Source organism: Nuphar pumila, chromosome 11 (assembly GCF_984573655.1).
Source record: "Nuphar pumila chromosome 11, dmNupPumi1.hap1.1, whole genome shotgun sequence".
Taxonomy (NCBI): Eukaryota; Viridiplantae; Streptophyta; class Magnoliopsida; order Nymphaeales; family Nymphaeaceae; genus Nuphar; species Nuphar pumila.
In genome coordinates, this window is record NC_143259.1 from 68,277,806 (window position 1) to 68,296,282 (window position 18,477).

Sequence of the window (18,477 nt, forward strand, 5' to 3'; positions counted from 1 at the left end):
TAATCTCAGAGGCAAGAGAAGCTGCAAGGATCCCTAAACACCTTGCTTTCAGATCAACACCATACAGGAAAGATACATTTCAAGAATGACAATAATGGGATCCTATAGAATAGCAACAAATATGCTTGAATGTAAAATGGAACACGGTTTCATCAGGTCGTTGGCTTCAGTTGCATAAAAGAAACGTTTTGCAACAATATTAACTCAGGCATTTGTTCCAAGATTCTCACCTTTTATTTCCATAGTAAGTTGCAGATAAGAACATGGAAAGAAAGAACTGGAGGAAACTTACAGTAAGGCTTGATCAATGTGACCATTATTAATACCGAAAAGAAAATGATAAGTAAAAAAGATTAAGCAGGAGAAATGAAAAGTAAAAGGGTAAAAGAAGAGCGATGAATAAAAGGAACAGAGAAGAGAAAGAAAGTTGGAGAATGAAAAACACATAATTATAAATCATCAAATTTTTTTCTTATATATTACTCTATTTTAAGATAGATTTTTCTGAGTCGGAAACATTCATTGATTTTTTTTCTTTTGCTGGAAATTTAATGACAAGTCGCAATTATGGAACGACTAAACTGATACTTTACAGCTCTTTCAAGCTTTTGACATTGTAATAAATGAGAGCAATATGAAGCCAAAGTAAAAGGGCCACACACAAAAGACCCCTGTTCTATTTAGGTTACTTTAACAATCTACAAATAATTCATCACTTAGAATCCCAACAGTGACCAATGTAATGAAGATGATCTGATGCACATTAATCAAAACCTTTGTGAAAGTAGAATGTCTAGAATGTGTTTGCATCAAGAGAAAAATGCACACTAGTGTCACATTATACATAAAAAAGAATTGAGTCCTCTGTAACAAATAGGAAGTCATTGGATATAACATTTACCTCACGTGCAACGCCTGCTTCAAAAAGTGATTCATCAGGACGCAGATCCAAGACAACCAACACATCACCTGAAAGAGATTTGGGAGATAGAATAACCATTACAAGCTACATATTATACCAATTTAAGACATATGTTCACAATTTAGCAAACTAGTTTGGACGACTTGACATTTTTGTTCCAGCCAGAACCAAGAGAGAGCAGAAGTCCATAGACAAGATATTCAGTTCAACAGAAGATCAAGTCTTCTGATTATCGGTTGTCAGTCAGATGGTCATCAGTGTCACAGCAACCAGCAACTGGATCATAAGACCATGCTAGTTCTTCTGAGACGTGACCAGAAGCTTGTTCCTGAGATGTAAACCTACTAACCTAGATTTTTACACAAATATCAAACCAATATTTTACCATCACCAGCTGCGTCTATGTCTTTCTCCATCATGTTTGCAGGTCGTTTGAACTCTCGGATCACCTTAAAGTGCATAAGCATTATCAAATGATTATCTCATTCATCATTTCCAAGATTCAATTAAATAAAAAAGCAAATACTAGCCATGAAAATTTAGAGATATCTAATCTCAAATCTGGCAGCCTCTCGTAATTAACAACAAAATGGTGCATTAACCCAAAAAATGAAAACATGAAATACAAAGTAACATCAGGAACATATGCAACCTATAAAGTAAATGGTACAAGACCAAAAAGATGGCAACTTGATAAACAACAAAATTCACACATAAAATGTGAAAAGACAAGACAGGATTATACAGTTAATAAAGGAAAACAAATTGCACCACCGGTTACAAGAAATGATAAATGACAAGGATACTGAATAAGAGTAGTAATATAAAACATGATAAAGGCGGAATAATAAAGAGAGTCAGCATGGTTGTACTTGCAAAATATTAAAAAAAAGAAACTTTAATGCCAATTACATAGGTACCAAGCCTACATATTATATATACTTTCTAAAGTTTATCATCATGTCCAATACACATTTCTCTTTCTTTTTAAATTCACACAGTTTCTGATGGTGGCAGATCAGGAGCAATTACATTGCACACTTTGAGTGTGCTGCTGCACCTGACTGCCCTCCAGCTGTTGTTGGGCCCCAAAACTGACAGACTGACAGCCAAAAATGGAGGGCGACCAGGTGCAGCAGCACACTCAAAGTGTGCAATGTGATTGCACCTGATCCACCCTCGTTTCTAATCCATGTACAAACTCCCTGATGGCTGAAATGTGAAAAAAAAAATTAACTACACTAAGTAGAAAATGATAAACACCATGATGTAAAGGAACCCACAGGACAATTCGAGAACATGAGAAAACAACATATTTGAAGGGTCTTTAGAAGTAGGATATTAAAAGACTTAAAAGGCAATTTTGACACTCAAATTCTTAAAATCCTTAACTCTAAAGATTCTATGTTCACATGCAAGTGTTACGCATATATATATATATATATATATATATATATATATATATATATATATATATATATATTCAAAGGATATGATGCTGCTACTAAGGGAGATCACAGTTATGAAATTTCAAAGTGCCTGTATACCCCATATTTGTATAGTTTGAATACTGGTTGATTTTTCAAACTGCCACAATTATTTTGAAGCGATGTTGTAAGATAACACCCTATTTTCCCCAATAAGGCTTAAATTTTCTCCAAATATAGCGAGTTACATGAAAGTCAAACCAGGCTCCTTATTTGTATAAGTGCTGTAAAGGCTGCCCATATAAGGAAAAGATTTTTTATAATTAAATTATGAAGATTTTTCTTCCAAACTTTTAATAAAAAGTAATAATATAGAAAGAACTTTTAAAAATATAAAACCCAAGAAAAACCAAAGATTTAAAGATGAGAAATTTTAAACCCATTTGCAAAATTCCAACGTTTGTACTAAAACCCTAGAGTTGACTTTTTATTCCTTGGGAATTTGAATTTTTAGATATTTTTAATGGATTCAAATAAGGGTGTATTTGCTTATTCACATGCAATATTTTAAATAAATGGAGAATAAAAATAAAATAAAAATAAATGAGAACATTTACTTAAACGATATTACATGCAAATAAGTAGGAAGGCCAAGGGAAAAAATAATTTTGTCCCAAGCCTCCCAATTGACATAGCCCCTTCGTTTTTGACGGCTTATTCCCACTATAAATAGCCCTAGGCGTAGGGCTGGACAATGGGCGGGTTAGGCCAGCCCAACCGGTTTAGTGGATGGGCTTGACTGGGCTGCTGCCGGGCCGGGCCTGGTCAAGCCCTACCTATTGGCCAACCGGGTTGCGCCCGGGTCTAATACAAAACACATGGCCTGCCCATTAGGCCCATGGGCCTAATTAGGGCTGGTTTGCAAGTCATCCTATATTCACAACATTTCTCATTCGTTTCCTTGAATTCATAGGTTTTTTTAATAAAAATTTTAATAAATGCAAAAAATAGATGGGATCCAAGATGTATCCATTTTTTTAATCACATACTTGACCCAATGTGATCTATATATGAGTGATTGGTAGCTGCTCACATGTTAGGTGCGAAATGAACGTGCTAAATGGGGTTTTCAGCCTTTTTCATTTTATTTTTAAATTCTGACCGTACAGATGTGATCTATGTACTTGATTTTATAGGGATCAGCTCTTGAAGCGTTCTATTCCAACACATGGGTGGGTTTTTATAAGGTTCAAAAAATCAACGGTCCAAAATCTTTGTAAATTTTCGAGGCTCCAAATATCATTGTTTTCATCAAAAACACATGATCCAGGTGTGGATTCCTCGTAAATCGACCATGCCCGACACATTTATGGAGTCAGAACTGCGAAAAAAGCACCGTAAGGGCAGGAAAACCCATTTAGCATGCATCATTTTGCACCTAACATGTGAGCAGCTACCAATCTCTCTCTCTCTCTCTCTCTCTCTCTCTCTCTCTATATATATATATATATATATATATATATATATATATTGAAACTTTGTTGGGTAGTTGGGTTAGCCCGACTCAACCCGTGATTTTGTTGGGTTGAGTTTAAGCCCGGTTGGGTCAGGCATTCTTCCAAAAACTAGGCCCAAGCCCGACCCGTTTGGGCCGGGCCATGGGCTACCTGCAAGTTGCCTGGCTCATTGTCCAGACCCAACTATGGGGTATGAAAAGAGGACAGAGATGAAGGAAGACGAGGGGCTGGGAGCAAAGGGAGTCACGACGGCCTGAGGAACTTTATGTCCTAATTAATTAATTATGGTTTTAAATAATTTAGGTTTCTTAAATGAGTTTTATATATAACTAATCATAGTTTTTGGTAGTTAAAGTGACGTTTTGCTAATTTAAGTTTTGTAATTAGGTAGTTAAATGCCTTCCACAAGTATATATATATATATATATATATATATATATATATATATATATATATATATATATATATATATATATATATATATATATATATATATATATATATCTTAAGCAAGTTCTGTTAATTAGGATTAAAGTGTCAAAAATTAGTTTCTGATGGATAATTAGTCCTAGTTTTCACAATTAAAGTTGGATTTCGAAAAGGAGTTTCATGATAGTTATAATTCTAATATTTACGATTGAGCATGTTACATGTTGATTTGCTGGTAAAAAAATGATTGTACTCAAAGATTCTGAATATATATCATTTTTGTTCTAAATGTTCGAGGTATTGGTAATTAACCTAGCGAACTAAATAAATGGTTTCAACTTCCATATATTTTCTTCAAAATCATTGGGTTTTCGTAAGTCATGAAATTTTGCTATTATTAAATATGGTTTAACAAACTCTTTCAAGCTAAAGTGAAATTCTAAATTGTTTTGGAAAGAATTGGATTTTCACAATTTTTAAAACAAAAAAGATAAAACTCTCCCAACTGGATTATTGTTTTAAGTATCATTTTAGTTTTACTTATCTTTATTAAGTTGATCGAAAACCATGTTACTCAGAAAAAACATATTTGACATTGCAAATCAAGTAAAAGCTTCATTTTAATGATTTCAAAAACATTTGATTTTGAAAGAATGTTGTTTTTATTAAATTTAAGTATTTGAAATCTGAATGATTGTTCACATAGATGCAAGTGGTGGACCATGATTTGGATGGAATATGGACCCCCAACAACCTTATCGGGGTAAGGGCCCCTTTTTGAATAAGGGTATTTAACCCATTTGACTTTTTGTTGAGAATTTTTGGCCCAATCGACTTAGTTCAGAAAAATCAAGTGACCCTTTGACGTAGTCAATGGGAAAGGTAGAATCCCCTACCAGTCGGTTGGCCCATTGGAATTTCTAAGAGGGATATGAGATTTTTGGCACGTTTCGGATATCCGATGGGTAGTGGAGCTTGTCACTACTATTGTCATCAGCCTATTCAAAGTACAAAAAGATTATTCGGCCCAAATAAATTTGGTGTCTAATGACCCTTGGGATCTTATGTGGGAATGTGAATTGGATTTTAAAAAAAGTTTTCTTTTTAGAATATTGTAAAATTGCTAGCATTTGGAAAGGAGGTTTTATCATTCACTTGAATTTCCAAAACTAACTTGCAGAATGTGTTAAAATCTATCCTATGGCCTTATCACAAATAGCTTTTCAAATGACTTTGAAATCTGTCACAAAACCAATTATTTAGTTGCTTACTGAGCGATATAGCACATGAGTTGCTTATTATTGTTTACCAGAGTGAAAGATTTGCAAGTAGCAAGGTTTTGAAAAGACACCCATAAGATACTCCAACAAGGATAGCTGCAAGGCAGTTGGGTGTCTTAGTTTACAGTTGAGTAGATTAGTGTGCATGTATTGAAAGACCTTATAATTGTCCCCGAGTTGTATTTGGACTTATATTAGACATTGTAATGAAGTTGACGTAATAGATGGAGTTTCTTTGAAATGATCTGTAAATGTTCATTATTTTGTTGTTTATTTTTAGCCTTACTGGGTTTAATAGGGCCCAAAGACGAAAATGAACAGCCCAAGAGTCGCACCCCAAGACCTGACTATAGTCTGTTTTGGGGCATGACAGATGTAAACCATCCAACATTGAATACGAAACAAACGATGTAAAACTATGAAGAAAATGACATGAAGGTTTATATAATAGCTTAAAAGAGATGAAGTAAGAAACAACATTACACTAAACACTCTAGGAGCATTTACTTTTGGCTGGTGACAACCATTCACAGGAAATTTACACTGATTGTTCACACCTAACTTCAAGTTTCTGCATGATCTGATCCATAACACTGCCAATGACAGCTGGCATAATAGAAAAGAATCCATGCACAACATAAAGTGCATCACTAATCCAAGACTAACAACTATTATCGTCCATGGTAGTAATCATTAGAGTATGCATTACAAAGATCAGCAGACAAACTGAAGATTATGAACACCGCCAACAATTTGTGAAACAAAATGATACTCCTTAAACAGGCACACAGAAAGAGTGTGAATCAATCAACATGTGCGTATAAACCACAAGATAAACTAATAAAGATTGCTCAACTATCCAAATGATCCTGTACTGGGTAGTGCTGGGCGCACCTCCATCACAATGAATCTTCAATAAGAGTTTTTAATGAAAAATGGAAACCAACAAAAGTGACGTATGAAAAAACTGGGGGCTCAAGTAGGACAAGGGATGACTTAGTGCAACTTGGCAATGACACCTGAGACGTCCAAGTCTGCCTTTGACATGAGACATTGATTGGGTGGAGTTTCAGTGTCCTAGGAAAAGAGATAAAATATTGAACTCAAAACTATCTACATATCCCATATCCATGAGCAGATAAGCTATGTAGTGGAGGTTAAATCCTCTCTAAGAAAACTATTTGGAATGAACAAAAGAAATTAGTAATAAATAAGTACTTTTTTTGTATACCCAAGTAGTATAAGTTTTGAAATTCTTAACAACCCAGTGACCTTTGCCCAGAACCGCCAAAGCAAACAGAGAAACATCATGAACCAGGTTTGGATGATAGAACAAAACACTCTAACCAGCCAAAGTTAGGCATATCAAAATTAGTGTATCCACACTACATGATTTATTTTTTTGGCAGCTTTTCCATCAGAACATGTACTAGTGACACAATCAACTGATAAGTGGCTCAAACCACAACCAGAAAACACTTCAAGCTATGTCACATGAATACAGATGTGTGGGCGGGACACGATGCAGATTCGCTTTGTACAATACAATAATTTTAAAAAATTAGGATACAGGGATACAGCCGTAGACAAATAGATGCATGTATATGTGTGTGTATAAAACAACAATTCAAAATCACTATAACTAGGAACATCAAATAATGAAACTGAGTTGAAATTGAAATGTAATGTAATTGATGAGAAATTTTCAAAGAAAAATAATTCAAGAAAATATGAAATAAGTAATTACGATCATAAAAGAAAATAGATAATGACACAATGTTTACTGTGTGTGAAACTGATCTGACTATGTCCATGAAGTGTTCGAGTATCGTGTCGTGTCGACATGGGATATGCATGCTAAGTGAAGCACCCATGTGGCATAGACTACAAGAGGATGAATATAGGATTCTAGTAAATCAATGGTCAAAAACAAGCATGAGATTCATGAAAAGACTCACCTTTATGTCTGACAATGGTAAAGAGTGACCAACAAATGTTACTTCCCCAGATTTTTCAAAAGCTAAAATGTCAGCCTGAGACATTGACTTAATTTCCTTAGCTATAGGTCCCATAGATTTTCCCAACCGTTTACCAAGGGTGCTGAGGTAAAAATAATAATCATGTCAGCTAGGGAATGAGTACATCTCAAAATAGAGAAGTGGAAGAAGCCAGATAACATTTTTATACCTGTAATCAGGTTCTGCACGCAAAGATGCATATTCCAAAGGATCATTGCATGGGACCACCGATCTTACATTCAACTCCTCCATCACATACTTCATTTTTGACAAATACCAAAACAAAACAAAAAACAGATTTAAGAACAAGCCAAAGAGCTGAAAATCAGACCAGTTGATCAGGTTTAATAATCTATGCTCATTCATCCACAATCACAAAAAAGATTTTCATCATGGTTTGCAAGCTACTAACTAAAAATTAATGCATAAAGGCACGTGCGCAAAAGAAAGAAATCAAAATACAACGGATAGCTGCTAATATAATGTAATGTAAGGACCAAGAACATGAAAATAAGAAAATGAATTGTGCACAGCGTCAATATTTTGCAATTAAAAATAAGCAAACCCACAGAATATGTGAATGTAAATCCTGAATGGCACAATGAAACGGAAAAAACAAGGAAAAAAAACTTAGCCACTTCTACAATCTCAGTATATTCTAAACTCTCCTAAGATTACAAACCTTAAAAGTACATCCAAAATAAGAAAGAAAGCAAACTTACTGTGTGCTACCAAATTCTTCAATAATTTTCCTTTTTTACTCATATATTCCAATGCAAACTGGAATTCAACTACAGAGTTCAATGAAGTAAAGCCTACAACACTGTGTATTACCAATCCATCTAACTATAAATTATAAATATTACTTCCCACATATTTGATTGCTAGACAATGATACAGATAATGCCCTGAAAAAATCAACTCCTCCCATTAGTTCACAAAATAAACAAAGCTCGCATCCCCAAATATCTTCAAATTATGTCTCTTCTGCTAAAGTTGTATATATAGGTGTATATACATAACTATGTATACCTACATAATATGTATATATATATTATATTGTTGTAATAGGTAATACCCATTACAGGTATTTTTGTTATTTCCTATGTCACACGGACTCGGCTAGGGAGGTGCCGTACCCGAGTCGACACGCCCCGACACGGGTGCGGCCTCGGACACGGCCTGGACTCGGTCAACGCCGAGTCGGACTCGGTCAACGAGTCCAGGCCGAGTCCGTCTTAATTTTGGACTCGGTCAACGTTGACCGAGTCCAAAAATGTCCATTTTTAGTACAAAAAAAAGAAAAGAAAAGATCGTTTTATATATTTTTTAAAAATATATATATATAGCATGAGTCTTAAACATTAGACCCAGAAAAAAAATTATTCTTAAATATTATCATTTAATTCTCTCTCTCAATCTTAAAAGCTAATAAATTCTCATCCACGAGTACCAACACTTTTCATCCACCAAGTTCTCTCTCTTATAAAAGCTAATAAATTCTCATCCACGAGTAGCAACACTTTCTCATCCACCGAGATCTCTCTCTCTCTCTCTCTTTTTCAAATCTAGCTTTGAAAAATTAAAAGCTTTTAATGCTTTTAATTAATGTTATGAATTTTAGCAAAAGATATTTAATGCATTTACCAGAACATGCTTTTAGTTAATGCTTTTAATTAATACCTTGATGATGTTTTATTCCCATGGTAGCTAAGACTCGGCTGAGTCAATGATAAACTCAACCTAGTTTGGTTCTAACCCAGTTACACTACTATTTTAACTCAGTTAGTTGAGGATCTGAGACAACTTGGAAGAGTCACGAGCCGAGTCCAAAATTTATATAGACATATGCACACACTGGATATATATATATATATATATATATATATATATATATATATATATATATATTTTAAATATATATATATATATAGCCGAGTCCCCGTGTCCAAAATTTTTAAAATTGCGCCGCACCCGTGTCGCACCCGCACCCGCACCCATGTGACATAGGTTATTTCACTTTTATATAATAGGTTGTGCCCATTAACGGCACTTTAGTCTTTTTATTTTCTTTTCTTTTTCTGTCCTTTTATTTTCAGCTAAGGGCATTTAGGTCATTGGCCCTCAGAGTTGTCATAATGCTCCCAACGGCTCCTTGTGCCTCCTCCTGTCTATATAAAAAGCATCTCAACGGGTCCTTGTGCCTCCTCTTGTCTATATAAAGGGGATTACTCCCCTTCTTGTAACAAGTTTGTCTCAAGCATTTCAAGTGCAATATACTTTTCACTTTTATGTATTGTCTTTGCCCATTTATGGCTTTCTAGATTTGATTCTTGTATTGACCCATAAGTGGTCCTTTGTAACGCCCCAAAATTTCAAGCTTGCGAACCTTTCAGAAAACAGGCAAGAGACTAGAAAAAATCTCTTTCTTTTCAGAGTTTGTTTATGAAATCAACGGAAAACTATTCTTTTGTTAAATTCAGAAGGGCAATCTGACAACCTTGGGAGCGTTAGCTAAAAGAACCAAACCTCACAATCCATATTACTTGCAAAACACTTGGAAAAGCCACTTTCATTAAAAGAAGTTCCCAAATAGCGGATATCCTAAAGAATATGCGTTACAAAACCCAAAACGTCTAGGACGCGAGCTAAGAGCAGAAAAAAGGAAGTCTTGAAGCAATTTCGCAAACGCGCCATCGCATGGGGTGTACCTAAACATCACTTGTACCCATAGAATGGGTTAGTTTCGCGAAAAACTAGTAGGTGCACAAGAAAGACTACAGGAAACTGAATTAAGTACATTTAATTCAGCATGGTAAGCAGTTTAAAGCAGGTAAGCAGTGCAAAACAGGTAAACAGTTCAAAGCAGGTAAGCAGTGCAACTGTCAACACGCAACATGACGATTCATTTGATCGTAAGTTGTGAACTACCACGCAACAGGCAAGTCACTATGAACCATCGACAAGTGTGAACAGACTTTATGTTTCGATATTAGTGGCATGTGGGTACGCGCGAACAAAACGTAGAAACAACTAAGACTAGTTCGAGCGTCTGTTATTCTATGTATTTTCAATAACCCGAATAGCTAGTTGAGTCCACTCCTAAGGGGACGGCTATAGCCGAGAGAGGATTCCCCAAAGGCAGGTAAGTGGCAACGGATGCATCCAACTTCTGTAGAAGTCCCTTCCCCTAACTCCAATGATTGGGGAGGCCAGATATTTGCCTGTGGGGTGGTTGTTAACAACCTGCCCATTGGAGTTTTGTACTGATCCATCCTCTCACTTGACAGAAACACAAGGGCGAATGAGCACGTCAGGAGTAAATTAACTGACAACTCATTCTATATGCTCTGGTCTTTGGACCAGATGAGCATCTTGCCTGTGAAGGCGATCCCATTTTTAATGTGTTTACAACATTTTGCATTTAGCACTGTTCAAGTTCGCACGACCATCTCATCCGATCATCGCAGTACTAACGTGTAGTGCACGACTATAAGTACTCTACGATGAAAGGGGTATAGCTCATCAAAAGGAGCCTCACAGAAGTGTTTCACAAAGATGTAATGTTTCTCAAACTTTACTTTTGACATTCTTTATCTTTTGAAACAGCCAATAGATTGTGCCAACATTTGGCATGCGATTTTCTAGAATCTCATCTGCTATCGTGGTATCTACATGCCTCGCATGACTCGATACCGGTTTGGATAGACGGGATACGGGTTTCTCCACAGAACCCCCGCTAAGAAGTGCGCTCAAGTCTACTTTGCAGGATTGCTTGCTCGTAAAACCAGGATCCTTGCAAGGTATCTCTTTCCTAAAACGAAGGTGTATCGTTAAGCCCCCGACTCAACTCTTATCGCAAGAGGGAAAGTGATAAAAACCTCTTGCATCCTACATGAGGATGCCTGATAGAACATGCAATGAGCGAAAACCTGAGCATCATCTGCAATGGCAAGGCATTAACGAAACATTTGCAAAAATAGGAACCTGTGCGCAAAGTTCGACGGCAAAATAAAGACTGTAAGCAGGAGTGCAAACGAAAATCCTGGGCGCAAAGCGCGATGGCAAAGTAAAGACTGTAAGCAGGAGTGCAAACGCCAAGCCTAGGCGCAAAGCGCGACGGCAAAGTAAAGACCGAAAGCAGGAATGCGTAAGCGAAGCCTAGGCGCAATACTCGGCGGCAAAAGGAAGACATGACAGAAACTAAAGGACAAAGATCGTGAAACCGCGTCTTTGAGTTAAATGCATACTCGTATATATATATATATATATATATATATATATATATATATATATATATATAATTTAATTATCCTTTTTAGTTAATTGAACTCAATTCAATTGTCCAAGTCCTCTGTGCAACCTTCCCCTACCTTAAGGTATCGCGAGAAGGTAGTCGTCTGCGAGCGTAAAAGATTGCCGGTTCGGTTCGCAGGGCGCAAACGGGCTCCGTTGCGCAACTGCAAATATGCGATATCAGCGAACAAGCAAAAAAACAGGGAAAATGTCAGAAATATTCACCTGGAGGGGTTAGATATGAGGTAGAGAGAGAAGAGAGGGGTCGGCGGCAATAGGGTTTTCCCTCTTTCACTTAATATTTATAAGTGTTGTACATAGTATGACTTTACACAAGAAGTAAAAACAAATTACAAACATGCCACCGCCCACGCATCCCAAGATGGATCTTGGAATGTGGTGCGGGTCGGATCCAAGATCCAAAACTAACAGCCTCCCTCAAGTTGAGTATGGTCTTTGATCATGCTCAACTTGCCTTTGAGTGCCCAAAACTGATGAGTGGATAATCCCTTGGTAAAGATGTCAGCAACTTGCATATCTGACCGAACATATGCAGGTTCAATTTCTTTTTCTTTCACCTTTTGCCTAAAAAAATGTTGATCGATCTCGATATGCTTCGTACGACAATGAAGGATGGGATTAAAGGCAATATTAATAGCACTCTGATTATCGCAAAGAAGAATAGAGGACGAGATTGGTTCTTGTAATTCCTGCAGTAGATGTCTCACCCCTGTAACATCGGCTGTTCCTGCTGCCATTGCACGATATTTTGCTTCAGTACTTGATCGTGCCACTGCCTTTTGCTTCTTGCTACTCCATGTTACAATATTATTGCCGATAAGAATGCAATACCCCGAAACTGATCTTCGCTCGTCAGGATCACCCGCCCAGTCCGCGTCTGTGTAGGTGAATAGTCGATGCCCTGACATATAAGTTGTGTCCTTGGTGTACATCAAGCCATCTCCAATCATACCCTTTAAATACCGAAGGATCCTTTTTACTCCTTCCATATGTACATCTGTAGGAACATGCATAAACTGTGAAGCCTGATTGAGAGAGTATGCTATGTCAGGCCTAGTGAATGTTAAGTATTGTAACATCCCTACAACTCGACGATACAAAGTAGGATCATGATAAGTAGTGCCTTCTTTAGCACTTAGCTTATGATTTAGAAGGCAAGGTGTGCTAATTGGTTTACAATTCTCCATCCCTGTAGCAAGTAAAATATCAATGGTGTACTTATGTTGGCTCAATGTAATAGTATAATGTCGACTATCAACTTCCACACCCAAAAAATATCGCAAGGGACCCAAGTCTTTCATCTTGAATTTAGCCATCAACATAGACTTAACCCAAGATATGTGAACCTCATCACTCCCGGTAATAATGATGTCATTGTTAAGACATATTTAATAATACATCTATATATATATAAATATAGATGTATTTATAGCTATATTCACCATAATACCCGATAGGGGTATTATGGTCTTTTTACAAGTACCCAATAGGGGTACTTGTTTTATTTCTTTCTTTTTTCTGTTTTTTAATTTTTGTTTTTTATTTTCTAAAATTGCTTTTTGGGATACCAAAAGGGGCCCCACAATGGAGTCGTTGGGGCCCCCAACGGTCACAATTGTGACCGTTGGGGGCTCCCAACGACTCTATTGGGAGCCCCTTTGGTCTCCTTTTCTTATAAATAGGGGGAACCCCCCTTGTATGTTGTATTGCTCTTGAGAGCTCCTCTTCAATAAAAGAGACATTATTTTTCATGTGTGTAGCCTTTTTATAAGGCCCTTCGTATATCCCTTAGTGGATTTCCTCTCTTATGCTTGTTGCATTTGTCCGTGTTGGACATAATGAATGCTTTAGCATTCTTGGATTCTTCTGCATATTTCATTACATGGTATCATAGCCATACGATCTTCTAAGGTAAAATCGTGTCTCTCTCTACTTCCTTTTTTTTTCACATCTACATTTTCTAGCAATGGAAGTCAAGATCGATCTATCATTCAAGCTCAATGGGAAAAATTACATGATGTGGGCATCCACAATGGAGAATAATCTCAAAGGCAAGAAGCTTTGGGGTTATGTAATGGGAACCGTTCCGGAACCCCAACTTAAGCTCACAAAGATGGAAGAAGATCAAGAGAAAACACTTGAAGGTGATGCTCGTCTCAAGGCCATAGAAGATTATCATCACCAAATGGAAGATTGGGAGAGCAACCATGCAAAAATCCTAGCATGGTTTATGAATAATGTCGAACTTAAGGTATGTGCAAATATTGCTAAATTCCGCCGGGCAAATGAAGCTTGGTTTTTTATGAAGGGTATGTTTACCCAAAAGGATCTTGCAAGAGCGTATTTCTAGAAAAAAAAGTGAGAACAACAAAACAAGGTGACATGAGCATACAAGACTATTATAGTGCTCTAAATCCTTTGTAGGATGAATTGGCTCTTTTAGAGCCTAAATGGGTGGCTATGGAGGATGTGGTATTAAGACAAAAACAAATGGAACAAGATAGATTGTTTCAATTTTTATTTGGGCTTCGTCCCGAATTTGAACAAGTTAGATCCTCACTTCTCCATAGATCTACGTTTCCTCCTTTAGAAGAAGCTATTGCCGAGATTACTCAAGAAGAGACTAGGCATAGCATGGGTAAAAGCATAGATGAAGTTCTTGCCGTATCTAAACCCGGCAATCATGTTAAAACCTACAAACCACCTCATTTTGGTAAACAAGGGAGTGGTGGAAGAAAAATGATTATATGTCATCATTGTTATGAGCCGGGACATATTAAACCCGTTTGCCCAAAGCTAAATGGGGCATTCAAGCCAAAGGTGGCTTCCGTTGAAGAATCATCCACCAAAGAAGATGAAGGCAAGAACGGGGATCTCAAAGATACTCTTGGTCAAATCTCCTTGGCTCTCCAACAAATTCTAAAAGCTACTTCTTCCACCTCCGGTGCAGCCATTGCCTCATCATCACCTCCCGGTACGTACTCTTGGATTTTAGATTCCGGAGCCTCTTTTCACATGACTCCTCATGAAAATGCATTAACCAACGTGCACACCAATTCAAAAATGTCTTGTGTCTCTACGACAGATGGAACTTTTCTCAAAATAAATGGTATTGGAACTCTTGATTCTCAAAATGTTCAAAATTTTCTTGTTCCAAAAGTTAGAATAGTTCCTAAACTAAATCTTAACCTCTTTTCCGTTTCTCAAATTGCCGACCATGGATGTGAAATAGCTTTCTCATCCCAAGGGTGCTTTGTGCAGGATCTCCGGTCCGGGAAGCGGATTGGGCAAGGCCATAGGAAGGGAGATCTTTATTTTATGGATAACTTAATGCTTCCAAATACCTCTTTTGTACTTATGTCCAAGGCAAAAATATTGAAACTTGGCATAAAAGGCTTGGACATCCAAGTTACTCTAAAATGTATCTTTTTCCTTTTGGAAACAAGTTTTGTAAAGAAAAAGATATCAATTGCAAAGATTGCATTTTTGAAAAAATGAAGTCTATTCATTTTCCTAGTAGAACCTTTGTGACAACAAGACCTTTTGAATTGGTGCATTCCGATGTATGGGGACCATCTCCGGTTCTATCCAAAGGTGGTTATTCATATTATGTTACCTTTATTGATGATTATACTAGATATGTATGGATTTATTTTCTTAACCAAAAATCGGAAGTTTTTAACTTCTTCAAAGGATTCCATGCAAAAGTTCAAAATCAATTTCAAAGTCAAATATCCATTCTTAGATCCGATTCGGGCGGAGAATACTTATCAAATGAGTTTCAATCATATTTGAAACAACATGACATTTGTCATCAAAAATCTTGTCCAAGAACTCCTCAACAAAACGATCTAGTGGAAAGACAACATAGACATATTTTAGAAACCACTAGATCCTTGCTCATTTCTAAAAATATTCCTAAAAGTTTTTGGGTCGAAGCCGTGTTAACCTCCACCTACTTAATCAATAGAATGCCATCTTCCAAATTAAACAATATCTTTCCTTATGAAAAACTTTTTAATATGACACCCGACTACAATCGTCTTCGTATTTTTGGATGTAAATGCTTTGTTCTTTTACATAAAAGAGATAAATTGTCACCAAAAGTCATAGAATGCGTATTTTTAGGATATGGTGAAAATCAAAAGGGCTATAGATGCTTTGACTTTAAAAACAATAAGTTATTTGTCTCCAAAGATGTGACCTTTTTAGAAGATGAAAATAGATTTGAAATCTTGGAAAAACCAAATGAAATTGATTATATGTTTATAAATGATCTTTTAGAAGACTCCAATGATGACTCTTTGAGTCATCCAGAATTTTTAGAAAAAACTCATGATTCTCATGATAATGGTGTATCACCCACTAATGGTGACAATCTCCAAGTATACACTCGGCGTGAGGAAGCACAACCTATTAGTGCTTTAGAAAAATTCTTGCGGCTTAGTGAACCCCTAGAAGAAACCCCCCTTAGGCGATCTTCTAGAGAATCGATTCCACCTAATAGGTTTGTCTCATATGAAACTCTCTCACCTAACTATAGAGCTTGTCTAATAGCCTTGCATTCTTACTATGAACCTTCTCATTATAATCAAGCAAAAAATATTCCTCATTGGGTTGAAGCAATGAAAGTTGAACTAGATGCTTTAAATAAGGCTAAAACTTGGGAAATAGTTCAACTTCCTTCAAATAAAAAAGCTATAGGATGTCGGTGGGTCTACAAAGTCAAAACAAAAAGTAATGGTTCCCTAGAACGTTATAAAGCTAGATTAGTTGCTAAGGGATATTCACAAGAATATGGCATCGATTATGACGAGACTTTTGCCCCCGTTGACTGAGTGACCATCCATGTTGTAATGTCAATGCAATGATAATCCTGACGGTGCCCAATTTTACTACTGGGCTAAACGTTTCATCGTAGTCCTGCCTATACTGCTCTGTGAAGCCTCGTGCGACCAGACGAGATTTATAGCGCTCAACACTGCCATCCGGTTTGTGCTTGATCTTGTACACCCATTTGGACCCTACAACATTCTTGTTATCTTGACTTGGTACAATTTCTCATGTATTGCATTCATGCAATGCTTCCATTTCCTCATTCATCGCCTCTACCCAGGCACGGGAATGTACAACATCATGAAAGGAGGAAGGTTCTGTTTCTTTGGACACTCTGGTTAGAAATGTTTGAAAATCCAAAGAGAAATTGTTATAACTTACCCAGCGATCTATAGGAAGTCTAATCCGAGTGAAACGTCGTAGAGGAGTCTCGTCATTGACTGGACGAGCTCTGCGAGAATAAACAAGACCAAAAAAACGTGAGGATGTTGTTGTAGGAGGAATGCCTTTCATATGCGGTTCCACATCGAAAGTATAGGGTTCATTGTCTGTCAATAAAGATGAATCCTCATAAGGCAACGAGTCGTATAAAAGTGACTCCCTGAGCCAAGGATCATAACTGTCCTGTGTATCTGTGGAAGATGAATCAAGAGTGTCAAAATTTTTATCATCAAAAACAACATTTCTAGATACCCGAATTTTGCCTGTATGAGGATAATAACACCTGTATCCCTTATAGTCATCTGCATACCCAAGAAACTTACAATGTACAACTCTGTCTTGAAACTTATTTCTCAATGAATGATCAATGTGAACATAACATACACAACCAAAAGAATGTAGTTCTTCATATGATAGATGACAATTATAAAGAACAAAATATGGAGAATTATCTTCAAGGATGGTCATGGGCAACATGTTGATAACATAAACAGCTGTATGGAAGGCCTCGGTCCAAAGAGAGAAGGGAATACCCACAATGTGCATCATGCTCAAGGCTGTCTCAACAATATGCATGTGTTTTCTCTCAGCTACTCCATTTTGTTGAGGGGTGTGAAGGCAAGAAATGTTACGTGTAATGCCATGCTCCTTCAAATATTCACTAAAATCATGGGATATGTATTCTCCCCCCATCACACTGGAAATATACAACATTGGTATTGAATTGGTTTTGGACTAGTGCATGAAACTGTTTGAACAACTTGAAAACTTCATGTTTGTTTTTCATGAAGTAAATCCAACTAAAACGAGTGTAAGAATCAAGAAAGAGTACATAGTATCGAGATCCAGAAAGAGAGGCAGTGGGCGCAGGACTCCAAACATCTGAGCATATAATCTCAAAAGGCTTTGTTGCTCTTTTATTGATACTATGAAAAGGAAGTACATGACTTTTGCATAAATGACAACTTGGACATTTTGACTCTAAACTGACTGCGGGTATTAGACCTTTAGCAGACAACTTGTCAAGAAAAACTTGAGTACAATGACCCAAACGAAGATGTCATAAGTTTGGCTTATTAAGTTTCAAGACTCTAGATGAAGAACTATGATCTGTGGATCGACTCAAAAATGTTGGAAAGGAAGGAGCTGAAGAAGCCACGACTACGGAAGACGACGTCTTCAAAGGCACATGAGATTCTTCAAAGACGTACATGTTCCCGCGCCGTTCACCTTTAGCGAGCGTCTTCTTGGTGTGAAGATCCTTGAGATAAACAGAAGAAGGAGTAAATT

The 18,477-nt window shown here is 36.8% G+C and overlaps 1 protein-coding gene across 5 annotated transcripts in view; it reads right to left on the reverse strand.

Moving 5' to 3' along the window:
* The window catches only part of LOC149822417 (tRNA synthetase class I (I, L, M and V) family protein), a 124,645-nt gene that overhangs the window by 26,620 nt on the left and 79,548 nt on the right, over window positions 1-18,477 (reverse strand). For all 5 annotated transcript variants that reach the window (XM_089981460.1, XM_089981461.1, XM_089981462.1 and 2 more), the window contains 4 exons: window positions 7,763-7,851; window positions 7,534-7,675; window positions 1,308-1,371; window positions 902-969 (listed from right to left, as the gene is read on the reverse strand). In XM_089981460.1, coding sequence (XP_089837586.1) covers window positions 902-969; window positions 1,308-1,371; window positions 7,534-7,675; window positions 7,763-7,851 — 363 coding nt within the window. The remainder of the gene's footprint in view (window positions 1-901; window positions 970-1,307; window positions 1,372-7,533; window positions 7,676-7,762; window positions 7,852-18,477) is intronic.